Source organism: Haliotis rubra, unplaced genomic scaffold, assembly GCF_003918875.1.
Source record: "Haliotis rubra isolate DU_JTF1 unplaced genomic scaffold, ASM391887v1 Scf32, whole genome shotgun sequence".
Lineage (NCBI taxonomy): Eukaryota > Metazoa > Mollusca > Gastropoda > Lepetellida > Haliotidae > Haliotis > Haliotis rubra.
Window position 1 is genome coordinate 2,106,103 of NW_025766991.1, and position 18,420 is coordinate 2,124,522.

An 18,420-nucleotide genomic window follows, 5' to 3' on the forward strand; every position below is an offset into this window, starting at 1 on the left:
GCTGTAAACAGAATACTCCAGTCACATCAGGATGTGCCCAGCGGAAGATCTCAACCACATGCACATTCCGTCACAACGTCACTTTGAGTTTTCATACTCACACTGGAAACCATCGGATTACAAAGACGTCCCCAATGTGAGGTCGATTGGTCAGAACGAGATGGCATACTCGGGTTAAAGTCATGGGGTCAGAACGACATGATGTACTCAGTCAACGGTCACAGGGTCACAACGTCATGGCGTAACAAGTGCGTTGTCATGAAGTAACGTTTTACAGTGCTAGCCCACTGAAATAGCATCTGGCAATTTATCATACGCACAATCTAAACCTGACCTTTCCTAGGTTCTGACCGCCCCGGTGGTGTAGCGGTTAGAGCTGTCCGCCTCGACCGCTGAAAGCATGGGAGGCGTTCGGCATTGGTGGGTGAAACAAGGACTGGTTGGCTTCATGGTCGGATCGGAGTTTATAAAGTGTCTGAGCAGGTGGGGTATTCATAACTTAACTGTGGCATGGTATCTCAGTGAGCTAAAACGTTAAACCCCATTTCACCTCACCTCCTTGGTTCTTCCCTTTGTTCTCGAGCACCAGGTATGGTAAATTATAAGGTACCATCTTTCAATATGTTTTCTTTTCACCGATTTCCGCCTGCGGCTGCAGACCTTCTGCCCTTCAAATAACTTCGAGGACAATACAGTGTAGAACGTTATATTTTTACTCTTTAAGACCTATCTTGACGAATATGATTTTATATTTTGAAGAATTAAATGCTATAAAAACATTACCAAGCCTTCAGGGAGCCAGAGATCATGGTCTTGTTTTGTTTGTCAGATGTTACAGAGATTTGATCTGGAGCCGTGCGATAGCCAGCCTCCTCGGACCTACTTCAGTTGGTACTGATCAGACCAAAGATCCTGTCAAGGTGAAGCTTGTGGATAGACAACCTGCTTCAACCTAATGACGGAGTCACATACCTCACAGAGAAGGAACACGAATGCGGGCTAATTAGATGAGAATATGATCTTATGACCGGAAGGTTCATCAACCAACAATGTGACCAAGTGCCCATGTATCCATGCCAATTCCTGGATTCACGAAATGGCATTTTGAACTCTGATAATCTGAATAATCACCTATTTGATCATAAGATAAATATGCGATCTCGTCAACTCTGGCATCGCCTTTGGTTTACCAATCAGATATGAGGAGCCAAAGGCTCAGACTGACGCTTTGTCTCTGAATATATATAATTTTGATAAAAACAAACAATTCCTTTGAAATTGAAAAGGAGCCGAAGAGGAGAAGGGAGATTCAGAACCTTGCTGAGGAAATCTAGACTTGTTCATTTTAGGGTTATAGCACTGTAGAAAAGGCCATCAGAAGGGAAATAATACGGTTCAGGGACGGAGACAGACTACCGAAGTCGCAGTACCTAAAAATTGATTCCTCAAATTGCCTTAACGAGAGAGAGAGTCCATATTTATTCATGCGTTTGGTTATAAAGAAGCCTATGCAATTAAAAAGAAATCGATGAGGATAAATTCTAACACAAGTCGAAGCGGGCAACGACCAAAGCTCTCAGTCACATCTATAAAGAATACTACACACGAGTCTCATTACATACGAATTCATACAGAACGAGTGTCTTTCCTATTGTATCTGACCGAGCGAATGCATTTAAGTTGTAGAAAGAATGAATTCACGTGTTTGTTATGAATGAATAAATAGTTACGTCAGAATGTGACCTAACTGAGAGGTAATCGTTTTATCCAATCAAATCGTTAGAATCTCAGGTCAAGTCGTTACGACACAGGTCAACGCGATTCGACACTCGTGTGACGTACGAAATTAGTATGCATCTACGCTACGTTGACCACGTGGGTAATAACACTCTCCTACTCCAGAGTTCCATGCGGCAAAGTGGCAGCATAGTACCTCTGCCACAGGCCACAAAAATGTGACGATTCGTCACATCTTACCAATGTCCATTCAATATAATGTACAAATTTCTTTAACTCTTTTTATTTTTTGACGAGTCTACACAATTTAACTAAACATCTTTAATAGAATGGTTTAGTTTCACTGAGAAAGTATCCAAAAACATGCCAACACTATTTCGATTTGCGTAGCGATCGCACTGTTTACATAACTTGTACGGCTCCACGTGCTGTCATCGAAGCTGATGGAGAGCAAACGATGCAGCCAGTTTGATATCTAAATATGTATGCTGTCATAGACCTTACTGTCGCAGTTGTGGAAGAATATATATGTAACAATGTAAAACAATATAGAAGAGAGCGCCGAAAAGCTTGCTGAGTCCAGTCTCTCTTCTTATTATGAATATGCGCGTTTGATTACAAACAAGAGAAATGTCCAGTCATGCGTAGATATGCCAAATTAGCCTGTCGCAGTGATGTTTCTAGCTGGGCCTGTCTCGCATATCATCGCAATAGCTTTGGCGAACGTTGAAAGCGCGAGCAAAGGGAGCCAGGAACCAGCTATAAAAGTGATGTTATGTTAAAGTCACCGCTGTGCCAGGTGTGGGGGTAATAAAAGAATGTATTAGATGCGCACGCACGCACGCGCACGCACGCACGCACGCACGCACGCACTTACGCACACACACACACACACACACATACACTTCTGCTTACGGTGTGTGTGGTAGACCATTTCGCATGAGTAGAAACAACATATGGTATATGCCAGATGTAGATCTTTGTTAGAAACACAGTCTTCAAGTCACTCTGTTTCAAGACATACGTACCTCGTTCCTGATGAAGGAAAAATATCTTACATATAAATATGACATATTTGCAGGAGATTTCGCTGTCAGTGAACAATTGTTGATCTGTTGCTAAATATACAGCAATATTGTTATTTTCAAAATCATGATAATAATTTGCCATCAAAAGTGTGTCCATGCTGAACATATGTCCAAAATCATAGCCCCAAAATACTTCTGTAACCCGTGTGTGTTACGTTGCAAGCAGCGAATGACAAAACATCCTGGTTCTCTGGGCCTCTCCATCCTGGATATACAGCCTCTATATTAACATAATGAGAGGCCCGAGAACCAGGATGATATTCAAAATACTTCGCCGACCCTCGGTTTGTTATGAATGAAAAAATAGTTACGTCAGAATGTGACCTAACTGAGAGGTCATCGGTTATCCAATCAAATCGTTAGAATCTCAGGTCAAGTCGTTACAACACAGGTCAACGCGATACGACACTCGTGTAACGTACGAGATTAGTATGCAACTACATACGTTGACCACGTAGGTAATAACACTCTCCTACCCAGAGTTCCATGCGGCAAGCCAGCATAGTACCTCTGCCACAGGCCACAAAAGTGTGACGATTGCAATGTCCATTCAATATAATGTACAGATTTCTTTTACTCTTTTATTTTTGACGAGTCTACACATCTTACTAAACATCTTTAATAGAATGGTTTAGTTTCACTGAGAAAATATCCAAAAACATGTAACACTATTTCGATTTGCGTAGAAATCCTTTGTTTACATAGGTTGTACGGCTCAACGTGCTGTCATCGAAGCTGATGGAGAGCAAACGATGCAGCCAGTTTGATATCTAAATATGTACTGTCATAGACCTTATTGTCGCAGTTGTGGAAGAATATATATGTAACAATGTAAAACATTATGAAAAGAGCGCTGAAAAGCTTTCGTGAGTCCTGCCTCTTCTTATTATGAATATGCACGTTTGATTACAAACAAGAGAAATGTCCGGTCTCGTGATATGCAAATTAGCCTGTGGCAGTGATGTTTAAGCTGGGCCCCGTCTCGCACATCGCAATAGCTTTGGCGAACGTTAGCGCGAGCAAAGGGAGCCGGGAACCAGCTAAAGTGATGTTATGTTAAGTCATCGCTCTGCCGGAGTGTGGAGTAATAAAAGAATGTACAGATGCGCACGCACGCACGCACAGGCACACACACACGCACACACACACTTCTGCTTACTGTGTGTGTAGTAGACCATTTCACATGAGTAGAAACAACATGTGGTATATGCCAGATGTAGATCTTTGTTAGAAACACAGTCTTCAAGTCACTCTGTTTCAAGACATACGTACCTCGTTCCTGGTGAAGGAAAGATATCTTACATATAAATATGACATACTTATATGAAATTTCGCTGTTGATTGTTGATCAACAATTGTTGATCTGTTGCTAAATATATAGCAATATTGTAATTTTCAAAATCATGATAATAATTTGCCATAAAAATTGTGTCCATGCTGAACATATGTCCAAAATCATAGCCCCAAGATACTTCTGTAACCCGTGTGTTACGTTGCAAGCAGCGAATGACAAAATACTCCGCAGACCCACGGTTGATCAAGCTCCTCACAGCGGAATGCACGCTGTCATAGAGCTGAGGAGTCAGTACTCAACTGCTGTACCTATTTTCCGGGTTGCTAACAAATGTGTCGCACATTTGGAAGTAATCTGTCATACAAACCCTGAATCAAATATATCCAAGAAAGCGCAAGTCTAGAAAATGTGGCAAGTCTAGATTTCAACAGCTTCAAGAAAGCTCCTTTTCATTCTGTTTGATATTTTTGACTATGAACTATGAACCTTTATGACCCAACACTGCCGCTGTTACAGGTCATTGGCTCCCTCCCTCTGCAGGCCGTCTGCGTTCTGCTGTTTATTTTGTTGACAGTTACATAGACAGATTCTTTAATACAAATGCATAAAATCGGTGATTTACAATGTGATTAGGTTGTCTGACAAAACATCCACTTGCACAGTTTGAGACCGATTGGGTCATTGGATGAAGAGATATTTACAAAAAAACGGGTCCACATGCATTTCATGCCAAACTATACACGGAAACGTCGCACTCATTGCAATGAAGAAGTTGACTATCCATAGAACTTGGTTTTCCTTCATCTATACAACTTCTAAAATGCCTCTCAAAGAAAACTTTTTTTCTGTAAAATATGTTCATTTCAGAGACTAGTTCTTAGTCTAATTTGGAAGGAGCTTTGGCCCTAAAATCGTTCGAGTCCTGACCCAGTACGCAACTCAAGCATACCGCGTTTACGCATTCAACTAGACATGAACCCAGTCAATATGGGTCAATACCCAAGCTCCTCCTCAGCGCGATTCCTTCTTTAAACTCCACAACTTGACAATACAGAGAGAGCTCCGCTGAAGGGCTATCGCTGTGATAAGCTTACAGATGAACACAGTACCCACGCAAGGGGCATAACTGTGCATGGACTATCTGCTTAGAATTATAGTCACAAACATCAGTGCGGTCAGGTGAAGTAAACAGTGATCCGTTCAGTCAGGACAAAAGACATCTTCCATAATTCATCCCAAAACACGGTTTTGCATGAATACTTCGATGTCGAAGGAGTAAGTGGACACTAATCATGGCACATTTAATCAGAAGAGTTTCGCAATATCCAACACTTCAAGTTTGGGCAGGATGTGTTCGTTTCAGATCTACCGCGGAAGCAGGGTCGGCCAGATACGAATTCGCTTCGGCTAAGCCCTTCATGGACATCCCTTTTAAGAAAGGATATCCAATAATAAACAATATGCCGGAATTTTTGCGAAGACCAGGAAAAGCACATGAAATCATCTGGTCCCGGCATCAACAACTTGGGCCGATTTTCAGAGAAAAGAATGGAGTGTTTGATAGCGTGATGATCACAGATGTGGAGGCTTTAGGCGACTTTCTCCGCCAAGAAGGCAAGTATCCGATGCGGACAAAGATCCAAGTTTGGGATCAGTACAGGAAGGATTCAGGGGAGTCTGATGGCGTGCTTACTGCGTACGTACTATCATTTACTCAGCGTTGTTGTAATAGGCAACCCGTTAAGATCCGGGTTAGAATTGCTTGTTGCTTGAGGCGACTAACGGGATCAGGTGGTCAGACTCGCCGACTTTGTTGACACATGTCATCGTATCCCAACTATATGTGATCATTGCTCAATAATTTTTGTTTGAAATACCGTTACATTTGATGTAGGGATTTTAATGGATTTCACTGTTGTGGTTTTGACAGAGGTATCAAGAAAATATATTTTCACAAATTTCCATCCCCCCAAAACTTTGCTGAGATCACGTGTGCATTATACTGTATGTAAGGAGGCTGAACGTATCCCCGCCAACATGACACAGGTCACAGGCTTACGCATGTATACATACCTCCTGGTTTAATATGAACTTGACAGAGATGGTCCGGAATGGCAGCGCATGCGCAGTGTAGTAGACAAACCACTGATGAAGATCAAGACAGTTGAGAGTTACGCTGACGATTTCAACATTGTAACCGCCGAGTTCCTGGACAGATTGGCGCGTATCAGGGGCCCTGATGGGGTTGTACAAAACCTGGACGTGGAGCTCTTCAACTGGTCACTGGAATGTAAGTGTTTCGTCTTTGCTTAACGATCGAAATATCATTTTGTTAGTTTTATTAGAATTTGGTCTTTTTGTGCATTTTGTGTTACAGTTTAAGTAATGAGATTAATGGTCATCCTCTCATTCCTCTGTTGTATAACTTTCAGCTATATGTACGCTACTGTACAACAAACGAATGGGGTGTTTAACCGACACCCGCAGTCCCGACAGTGAACAGTTTGTGAAGGCAGTTCGGTCTATGCTTGAGACTACAGTCGAGATAGCTGTTTTCCCCCCCTGGCTGGCAAAGCTTCTCCGACCATCCAAATACAGGGAATTCACTCAATCCTGGGACACCGTATTCCGAGTGGGTAAGTGAAGCCATTTATATGGTTCATCTTGTTTAGTGATATGACGTGGAAGTGTGAGCGAGGAGCGAAAGGGACTTCCTAAAGACGGCAACGGTGACCGTTTGAAAATAGGTGGGTAACAATTTAACCTCGCATCTGTATATATTCCAGCCACATATCGAAAAGAACAACTTAAAGCTGATGATTTACAAACTGAGTCCGTTTGTCTCCAAATGAGAACAATAAAGATGTCCACTTGAACACATAATCTCTTAGACAAACGGACTGTATGTCATACAGTCCCATAAATGTTTCAGCATAACGCGTGTAGAATTATATATGGTAAAGATTATGAGTTCTACATTATGTATGGGGTAAATTATGCTATCTGAATTATATATAGTAAAATTATGAGGTCTCAATTATATATGGTAACAGATTATAAGGTCTGAAATAAATATGCTCTGGATAATGAGGTCTGAATTACACATGGCACCAATTATGCAATTATCTATGTGGATGTAGTACTTTGAAAACATGCACAGTATCGTGATTATCATGTATGTAACTTGGGTACAGCTTGTTTTCCAGCACCCGTGTTCCGGGTTAGAATATTGGCCTTCAGTAGCCCATGCTTGTCGTAAGAGGCGACTAACGGGATCGGGTGGTCAGGCTCGCTGACTTGGTTGACACATGTCATCGGTTCCCAATTGCGCAGATCGATGCTCATGCTGTTGATCACTGGATTGTTTGGTCCAGACTCGATTATTTACAGACCGCTGCCATATAGCTGGAATATTGCTGAGTGCGGCGTAAAACTAAACTCACCGACTCACTCATTGTGTTCCAGCTCGTCAGAGCGTGGACGAAGCTCTGGTTAAACTGAAGTCTAGGACCGTGAGCGAGGGAGAGGAGGAAGAGGCTGGGTTCCTGGAGTACCTGCTTCTGAAAGACACTTTGTCCAAAAACGAAATATACGCTAACGTCACGGAATTGAATAGTGCTGCTGTCGACACGGTCAGTTATACAGTTTCCACATACATGCATCTTGCTTTGCTGATAAGACAAAATAATATCTAACTTGCTATTTGTCGCGTCATCCACAGATCTTGAAACAAATATATCCCAAGAAAATCCATGCAAGCCTAGCATATGTGGCAAGTCTAGATTACCACAGTTGAAAATGAAGAAAGTCTATGGGCTTTTATATTTTATGATTATAATTCAGAACCGTTTTTATTTTCGTAGAAAGTGTTAACTTCAGAAACTAAATGTTACTTTTGGAGATGCCGTAAGTATGTGTTGTGGTCAACCTCTTCCACAAGGTTGACAAGTCAGTTAATATTTACAGTCTCTTTATCTTTGCACATGACATTCCTTTCAAGATCAGACAAAGAGAGGGGGATATAGATGCATAGATGACTTTGTTTTCTTGCTATGTTCCTATTGATTAATGTGAGTCACCTTTCACAGACGTCAAACACCCTCCAGTTCATCTTATATGAGGTTACCAAGAACCCGGATGTTCAGAAGAAGCTGAGAGAGGAACTGGAGAGGTCGGTGCCCCCCGGGGAAATCCCCACCCCCGTACATCTCAGGACTATGCCCTACCTGAAGGCAGTTATCAAAGAAACGCTCAGGTAATACCATTCAGTGTGTCATGTCATTTGTGGAAATATGTACATGATTATTAAAAGTATACGAAATACTATAGTTCTTATTCTTCGGATGAATTGTTTTGTTTTGTTTTATAGGTTGTACCCTGTCGGGAGCTTCGTCGGTAGGGTGGCCCAGGAAGATGTGGTTATCATGGGATACCAGGTGCCAAAAGGGGTAAGTACACACCCTGAATGAAAAATAGTCATTACACTGATGCAAAATTAGGTTGTAGGACTGTACACAGTGTACGAAATAGCAAATGGCCCGCTAGCCCGTGGCTAGTAAAAATCCAATCGGCCCAGTAAATATTCACAGTCACTGGCCCGACTAGCTAGTGAATTTTCATGGGGTCACTTGAATAGGACAAGCGTCATTCATGTCAAGAAGCCTGACAACCCGACCCTGTCGCCTTTTACGTCAAGCATCAGTTGCTGAAGACCAGATCAACTAGGATCTTCAGGGGGGCCTCAAGTAGTTCGATGTTACATCTGTACACCTCGTTACATTATGTGAGTGTTTGTGGTTTTATGCCACTTTCAGCAATATTCCATAAATTTCACGGCGGGGGACACAAGAAATGGTCTTCACATATTGTAACCATGTAGGGAATCGAACCCGGATGTTTGTCGTTACAAGTGAACGCATTAACCATTAGGCTACCCCACCGCCCCTCACACTGTGTACATATATATGTAGGACGACAGAAGTTCATCAATTCAATGTCTATAATATTTAATATATTAATATTGCTAGACTGTCCTTGATGCGAAATGTACCTCAGATGAGTGTACCAGTGATCTGCCAGTGTATAGACGTGTCTTGACTGCCGAAAATCGGTATTACATGTTGCAGAAAATGGTAGCGGTGTCGTTATATGTCACTGGACGACTTCCGTCAATGTATGATGACCCCTTGACCTTTCGACCTGAACGCTGGCTGAGAGAAAGCAGAAAGGACGGCGAGAAACCTTTGGCATTCTCACATCTCCCGTTTGGCTTCGGACCAAGAATGTGCATTGGTGAGTGTCAATATGAAGATGTTATTTACCATTGTAAACCAAAAGTCACTGTGTTCTTTAATCTGATTGGTTGAAAAACGTGATCAAATGGTATTTGATTCCCGGAAATTCTCTGGGTATTAATACATACAAATATCGCTCACACCATTGTATTGTTACGTCGTCAGCTGTGATGACGTCATTAAAATCATATTGTGACGTAAAGTCCGAATGACGTCACAAATGAGCAGTTCCAGATGCTACCATGGGAGACAGCCGAAACGGCCGGCTGATGACATTTCACTGCTGTACCCGTACTCGATGTCAATGAGAGGAGACACAAAAACGTGTGTGGACCTTTCGGTTTACTTTTGTGTTTACAATGTCGATAAACATCATGTGTTGGCGAATTTCCGGGTGTTATTGAGTATTTGAAGCACGGGAATATTTCATTTGAAACCTCCGGCTGACGCCGTCGGTTCCAAATGAATTCCCCTGCTTCAAATACTCAATAACACCCGGAAATTCGCCAACACATGATGTTTATCTCCTAATTATCCTACCTCTGGCTCGGTGGATAAAAACCTGTATACCCCTCATCACAATGCTACAACATATATTGTAAACCAAAAGTCACTGTGTTGTTTAATCTGATTGGTTGAAAAACGTGATCAAATGGTATTTGATTCCCGGAAATTCTCTGCGTATTAATACATACAAACATCGCTCACACCATTGTATTGTTACGTCGTCAGCTGTGATGACGTCATTAAAATCATATTGTGACGTAAAGTCCGAATGACGCCGTCGGTTCCAAATGAATTCCCGTGCTTCAAATACTCAATAACACCCGGAAATTCGCCAACACATGATGTTTATCTCCTAATTGGCATCATGAGGCAATTCTTGATTTCATTCGCAAAGTATTTACCGAGCTATTTATAGAAATGGAATTGATGTACTTCATCATATTAATGAACATGAATGTAGTGTACATGTAGTTTGATATGTAAGGAGGTGCATGAAGTAATGTTGGTTGTTTATGCTACATACCACATGGAAATATTATTCAGACAAAGTATAGCGACTCCGAGAGGAATAATGCTTGACTATTGAGAGGGAAACAACTATTGCGATGAGGATAGTGTATTGCAATAGGGCTGCAACGATTCGGTTCGATTCATCGAAAATCGAATCTGACACCTTACTTTCGATTTTCGATAACCATTATCACTATTTCGATTCGATATTTGAATAACTATTTTAATTATTTCCACACAACCAGAACGTAATTTTGTCTCCAACTCGAGCAGTTTCGAGCGCTGAAATAAGGCGAAACGTGATTGGTTGACGCTGGGCTAATTATCCAATGAGAATTGTTTTTAGTAGACATCGCCAAGGTGACGATGGATTTGACGCTAAAAAAGCCGATTCTGAGGGTTAAATGAAATCGGATGTTTTTACTTGTATGAAGAATCGAATCGAAAATGATCGAATCAAGGGTCCAATATCGAAAATCGAATCGAATCAAGGTCTCGGTGAATCGTTGCAGCCCTATATTGCAACATACTATTGCGATGCCGATAGTCTTTTGAGACCAACTATTGCAATAGTGTTTTTTTCCTCCTTAAATTGTCTCATTTGAAGTCATTTCCGAAATGAACGTATAGTTTATAGTTTGGCATGAAATGCATGTGGACCCGTTTTTTTTGTAAATATCTCTTCATCCAATAACCCAATCGATCTCAAATTGTGCAAGTGGATGTTTTGTCAGACCACCTCATCACATTGTAAATCACCGATTTTATGCATTTGTATTAAAGAATCTGTCTATGTAACTGTCAACAAAATAAACAGCAAAACACAAACTGCTTGCAGAGGGAGGGAGCCAATGACCTGTAACAATGACCCACCCCACCCCCTGCATGTCATGTACAAAATCAATGAGCTCCCCCACCCCCACCCAACCGTTTCCCATAATTTATAAGCAAATTCGATAAATATACCTATGTACAGACTTGATGACATCCCCTCCCCAGAACAATGTGGGTGACACCCTCCCCTCTTAAAATCATCATTTCTCGTCTCTCGTAATCTCTTTCAAAGATTATGAGCGGCCCCGAAAACGGCCCCGATGTTAAGGTTTGATGTGTTTGTGTCATGTCGTATTCGCTGACCAATCAGAATGTATTGCACACAATCGTTCCTTCCTTCCTGGTAATGTTATAAGAGACTGCTTATCGTTCTTTGTTATATTTGATGTTCAGGTCGACGAGTCGCGGAACTGGAAATGCAGCTCCTGATATCTCAGGTAAGGAATGGCGATGTGTCGGAGACTGTATGTATGGTACGAAACTATGCTTCTCTGGTGTCAGATCAAGTGTACTTTTGAAAGTTAGCTGTAAACAGAATACTCCAGTCAGATCAGGATGTGCCCAGCGGAAGATCTCAACCACATGCACATTCCGTCACAACGTCACTTTGAGTTTTCATACTCACACTGGAAACCATCGGATGACAAAGACGTACCCAATGTGAGGTCAATTGGTCAGAACGAGATGGCATACTCGGTTTAAAGTCATGGGGTCAGAACGACATGATGTACTCAGTCAACGGTCACAGGGTCACAACGTCATGGCGTAACAAGTGCGTTGTAGTGAAGTAACGTTTTACAGTGCTAGCCCACTGAGATACCATCTGGCAATTTAATAAGCACACCCAACTCCGACCTTTCCTAGGTTCTGACCGCCTCGGTGGTGTAGCGGTTAGAGCGTCCGCCCGGACCGCGGAAAGCCGCGGGTGGCGTTCGGCATTAGTGGGTGAAACAAGGACTGGTTGGCTGGTCGGCTCGGAGTCTATAAAGTGTCTGAGTGAGGTATTCATACTTAACTGTGACATGGTATCTCAGTGAGCTAAAACGTTAAACCCCATTTCACCTCACCTCACCTTGGTTCTTCCCTTTGTTCTCGAGCACCAGGTATGGTAAATTATAAGGTACCATCTTTCAATATGTTTTCTTTTCACCGATTTCCGCTCTGCGGCAGACCTTCTGCCCTTCAAATAACCGAGGACCATACAGTGTAGAACGTTATTTTTTTACCTTAAGACCTAACTTGACGAATATGATTTTATATTTTGAAGAATTAAATGCTATAAAAACATTACCAAGCCTTCAGGGAGCCACAGAGATCATGGTCTTGTTTTGTTTGTCAGATGTTACAGAGATTTGATCTGGAGCCGTGCGACCAGCCTCCTCCGGACCTACTTCAGTTGGTAGTGACCAGACCAAAAGATCCTGTCAAGGTGAAGCTTGTGGATAGACAACCTGCTTCAACCTAATGACGGAGTCACATACCTCACAGAGAAGCAACACGAATGCGGGTTAATTAGATAAGAATATGATCTTATTACCGGAAGGTTCATCAACCAACAATGTGACCATGTGCCCATGTATCCATGACCACAGGGGCGTGTCACGCTAAGAAACAGCGGTAGAAAGACATATATGTATATAGACCCTACCCTAGTACTATATAAAAGGAAAGGGATGTAACGACGGAACGACCCCCTCCTCAATCTAAGTTAGATTTCACCACGTAAACTATTTTTTTACGGATCAAAAGCGAGATGATTTCCCTACAAAATGAGCTATAAATGGTCATTATTTCAAAAGTTATACGCCACGACTCACCGAAAACAGCAGCCTGCGCAATTCCAAGCCAAAATCATGGATCACCCAAGACAGCGAAAACTCACCTTTTAAATTCGTTTATTAATTCCAGCCACGTTGACAGCACCTATGTAGGGCTAGATTCGATCAGCAGCGGCATTCCACGGGTCTAAAAACTTATTGCAACATCTACAAATCATTTTCTCGACAGTAAGCAGGCATTTTCTCCAAAACCATCGGCAATCATACTCACTTGTCGGCCATAGATGGCCATTTGGATTCGAATGTTATGTTTCACAAAGTGACATTTTGTCTTTCGTTTGACAAATTTCCGTTCTGAAACAAAGTTTATTTGATTTTATACGTAACCGTACTTAGTCCCCCTTGATGTGCAAGAGTATTTCTATAGTCGTATATTTTACTAGCGCATTAACATGCCTTGAAGATCTGGGTTAGAATTGATCTTCAGTAACCCATGCTTGTCGTAAGAAGCGGCAAACGGGATCGGGTGGTCAGGTGCGCTGACTTGGTTGACACGTTATCGTATCCCAGTTGCGTAGATCGATGTTCATACTGATGATCACTGGAGTATCTGGTCCAGAGTCGATTATTTACAGACCGCTGCCATATATCTAGAATACTTGTATAAAGTCGAGCACCGTTATGTCGAACTCTGATAACTCGATATCTCGGTTGTCTCGATATAACATCTCGGTCCCGGCAAAATCCATCATGATTTATCATTATTCAAGCTCGTTTAACTCGATACAGATGTCTCGATTGTATTTGATGGTCCCAACAAGCAAAATTACAATTTAAACTCGATATTTGCAGACAAATTCGATATTCACATAAGTATCCCTCTGAACTGAGGTTGTTTCCACACGGTGCGGCATGAATCAAATGGATGTGGTAGTGTAAACTAATTAAGGCTAATTGAGTTGAAGGTGTCACTTGTTTGTTATTTAATTAGGATTAATTAAGAAGGAATTAATTAGGGAGTACTCACTACTGTTACGAATAAACACTACTGATAACGGATTATAGTTTCTAATCAAAACATACTGAGAAGCGTTTTGTTTCTTTCATAGCGATATGTGATGATATCCTGGTTGGATGTCTCGAAGTTCGGATAACTCGATATTTTTCTTGGTCCTATGACTGACTGAGTTTAGTTTTACGCCACTTTTAGCAATATTCCAGAATATCACGGCGGGGGGGCACCAGAAATGGGCTTCACACATTGTGCCCATGTGGGGAATCGAACCCGGGTCTTCGGCGTGACGAGCCAACGCTTTAACCACTAGACTACCCCACCGCCCCCTTGGTCCCATGAATATCGAGACAACGGTGCTCGACTGTATATTGATGCATGTGGGCATAAAATAACATGCATTGATGTATTTATTTGTTTGCTGTTGAACACCACACTCAGCAATATTCCAGCTATATGACCGCAGTCTGTAAGTAATCGAGTGTGGACCAGACAATCCAGTGATTTACATCATGAGCGCCGATCTAAGAGTCTAGAGCCTGACCACCCGATCACGTTAGTAGCTTCTTACGACAAGCATTGGTTGCTGGAGACCAATTCTAACTTGGATCTTCACTTGTCAAATAAACATATACACAACAGATTGAGTTTTGTTTGAATATATGACAACCATTTACCCGCAGGTTAAGATTTGGAGACGAGTTTAACCGTCCCATATTTTACACATGGTTACTGCCATTATGTGACTCTTGTTCTGTATTATGTGTTCATACTTCTGGTTGATTAGTTGGTTGGTTGGTTGTTTTACGCCGCACTGAGCAATATTCCAGCTGTATAGCGTCGGTCTGTAAATAATCGTGTAATTAAGGGCCAGTTGCTTTTTGGAGGGTTCTGGACACTGTTAGTGGTTCAGATTCAGCCAAGGAACAGCGGCTAGGCTGTGGGCACTGATACCAGGACAAAGCACATGTATGAAGGCAGCCTTCTTTTATTGCTGGTAATTACAGAAACTGGGATTTTAGTGGAATAGGAATGGATTGGATTTACATGAAAAGTGGAATCTAGGAATCGGATGGAAAGGGTAAAAATGAATTAATAGGGAACATTAAGTGGAGAAATAAGCCTTTCTGACAAATCGAGTTGGACCAGACAATCCAGTGATCAACATCATGAGCATATATCTACCCAATTCATACTGCTGGATCTGTCTCTGCAAGTCCAGGTCATTCAAAGTAAGCGGGCACTGCTGCATGAGCATCGCTCGCCTGTCTAGACCTGATTCAGCAACTGAATCTTCTGCAATCGTCGCTGGAGACTAAATAGTTCGACTTGACCATGCTAAACATGGGCAGGTAGAGCACACGAACGTTTGGTTGGCTGGCCGAGTGATGGCCAAGCCGACCCGATCAACCAGCTGAAGGATGTTATGCGGAAGAAAACGAAACCAGAGAATTAGTTCTGTGTCGGTCGAAGTGTCCGGTGTCGGTCCTATCCCTAAATATGCTCTCTCGCTTAATATTTCTCCTGTTCAAAATTTCTTGAATTCTCAATAGTGTCGTCATATCAAACGCTGATGTACGATGTCGTAAGCTAGTTACACGTGCCCCTTGACCATCGTATGCTAACAGGTTGTTTATGATAGGGGTGTAAAGTTAGGAGGTCTTTGTGGAACGGCACAAAAAAATTAAGAGCTGTTTAACGACTGGGTTTAGGACGTCGTAGCGCTGAGTGAGTGAGTGAGTTAAGTTTTACGCCGCTTTTAGCAATATTCCAGCAATATCACGGCGGGGACACCATAAATGGGCTTCACACATTGTACCCATGTCGGGAATCGAACCCGGGTCTTCGTCGTGACGAGCCAACGCTTTAACCACTAGGCTACCCCACCGCCCCCGTAACGCTAAGAGACTTTCGTGAAGAACGCCCAGGTTTCGTGTCTACGTAATCCTACTGTCTGAACTAGGCTAGATCACACAACTTACAGTGGAACTAGACTTTCTGGATTGCTGTTAGTGTAATGTGGATGTGATGTTGATCAACAAGTTGATTTCTTCGAAACCCTGAAGATGAGTGAGTGAGTGACTACTGATTTAATCCGCTTTCAGCTTTCCAAGTTAACGTTTACATAAAAATAGGTTTTGCAGAATATATTTTAACCATTTATGGGATGGACTCATGGTTTCGGCATGCTCTTGGAAAGCTATAAAAAAACACTCGCTTGACCAGGTCACTCGCTGTGATTTCACATAAGTAATTTATCACTATTACAAGAAGACTCAGCGAAAAAGCGTTAGGTAATATTACCACTACCACTGCCTCTGTCAGTACCAGTAGGAACAAGCAAGGACTTGTTCAAATGGTCTGCGGAATTCGCCGACCCTGGAAAAAAGACGTAGACGAATTATACCTTGTGAAAAGCGAACAGAACCTTTTTTGGCCTGCATGAAAACGTCCGGGTTTATCACAAAGATAATACGGGATCAACACTGGCCGTATTTAGGTGTATAATTTCAGGGGTGGAAATAACCCATTGCCCGACGTCCGAGTCCAGTGTTTTTTTCCGCCGGGCAAGCAAATTTGTATATCACGCTGTACCGGTGTCCAGTTGACTTTCCAATGTTAATAATGTTGTTTATTTAAAAAATCAACAAGAAAACGGCCGGTATAGTGGAAAACTTATCAGGGCAAGTGATTTTACATGTGCCACTGTACCGGAGTACACTAGCAATTTTAAAGTTATTTCCAACCCTGCTGTATAATAGATCCACTTTAACTTCTTGACTAAAAAACATAAAATTTTAATGTTTAATATTTTTTTTCTTCTTATTCCCAAGTGTTTGTTATAACAGACCTTAAACGAAAATAAACACGTCTGACCTAACTGCTGCTTAGTGTCACGATGACCAACTCATCCAGGCCGCGGTCGTCATACAGCGTTATACCGTGGAACGAGTTCGGATTTTGAACGTTCAGCATTAGACTGAGTCTAATATATTTACAAGTCCCTGTATATTTATAATTTAGATAGAAACAAAGAACTACATTTATAGTAGAATGGTGTCCCGATGAGAAGAGAGATACAGAAACTGAGGGAAATCTGGGCTTGAATCATTTCGGACTTTTGAATCACACAAATGGTTGTTGAATCACACAAATGGTTGTTGAATCACACAAATGGCCGAACGGAAAGGATAATGATATGGTTCTTGGACTTTGAGACAGACTACTTTTGCATAGGCCTGCACTCTGCAGTATACAGTAGCGTGCTTCTTCCAATATGTGGTCGGTGGGGTAGCCTAGTGGTTAAAGCGTTCGCTCGTCACACCGAAGACCCCGAGTTCGATTCCCCACATGGGCACAATGTCTGAAGCCTATTTCTGGTGTTCCCCGCCGTGATGTTGCTGGAATATTGCTAAAAGCGGCGTAAAACTAAACTCACTCACTCACTCATCCAATATGTTCCGTTATCTTTTACCCATATTCATGACCCGACACTTTTACCCAACCTTTGAGACAGGTCGTCCAATATTCAAGATCCCGTGAATCTGCACTAGCTCATTCTCGAGTTACTATGTCCAACTGTGAGATGCTTCAATCTAAGGCTGTCTTATCGAGCATATACTGTGCATACAAGTCCAGTGTCTAAGTCTCAAAAGTTCCTACGACTTGAATTCAACTCAACGATGGATAAATTAGGGCATAATGTGCCCTTTTGCTTCAAAATCTATGATAAAAGACGAGCGGTTGTTTTCGGGGGTTTGACCTAGTGTAAAGATATATATAGTTGTACATGTCGTAATGTAAATAAGCCAAAACAACATTTAAGCAACGACTCGGGGGTTGGCCTCGTGTAAAGACATAGGTTCGAATCATATAATTTCTAAAAAAAAGTCTTGACTTTTGCAATGTTAAAACAATATTTGCAAAAGTCTAGATGTTTATTTTAAAAAATTATTGTCCAAACAGTGATTCGAACCCCTGTGATTGCGACATGCACAGTCCAATGTGCAACGCCTTCGATCAGAGGACAAATATTGACACAATGGTGTTGACACTTGACGAGTCGTGCTGATTGTTTAGGTTGGTACGTCCGCCGCCTCCGTGGTCTATAGTTTGGCATGAAATGCATGTGGACCCGTTTTTTTGTAAATATCTCTTCATCCAATGACCCAATCGATCTCAAACTGTGCAAGTGGATGTTTTGTCAGACAACCTAATCACATTGTAAATCACCGATTTTATGCATTTGTATTAAAGAATCTGTCTATGTAACTGTCAACAAAATAAACAGCAGAACGCAGAAGGCTTGCAGAGGGAGGGAGCCAATGACCTGTAACAGCTGCAGTGTTGGGTCATAAAGGTCAAC

General features: G+C 41.9%; 1 protein-coding gene across 1 annotated transcript; it reads left to right on the forward strand.

The window, feature by feature from the left end:
• Nucleotides 1-5,243: 5,243 nt before the first annotated feature.
• On the forward strand, nucleotides 5,244-12,932 carry LOC124283687 (1,25-dihydroxyvitamin D(3) 24-hydroxylase, mitochondrial-like). Its single transcript, XM_046719693.1, has 9 exons — nucleotides 5,244-5,815; nucleotides 6,219-6,409; nucleotides 6,552-6,755; nucleotides 7,585-7,751; nucleotides 8,208-8,374; nucleotides 8,489-8,567; nucleotides 9,246-9,411; nucleotides 11,658-11,701; nucleotides 12,604-12,932. Exons 1-9 carry the CDS (start codon nucleotides 5,412-5,414, stop codon nucleotides 12,727-12,729), a joined length of 1,548 nt encoding a protein of 515 aa, XP_046575649.1. The 5' UTR covers nucleotides 5,244-5,411; the 3' UTR covers nucleotides 12,730-12,932.
• The last annotated feature ends 5,488 nt before the right edge of the window (nucleotides 12,933-18,420 follow it).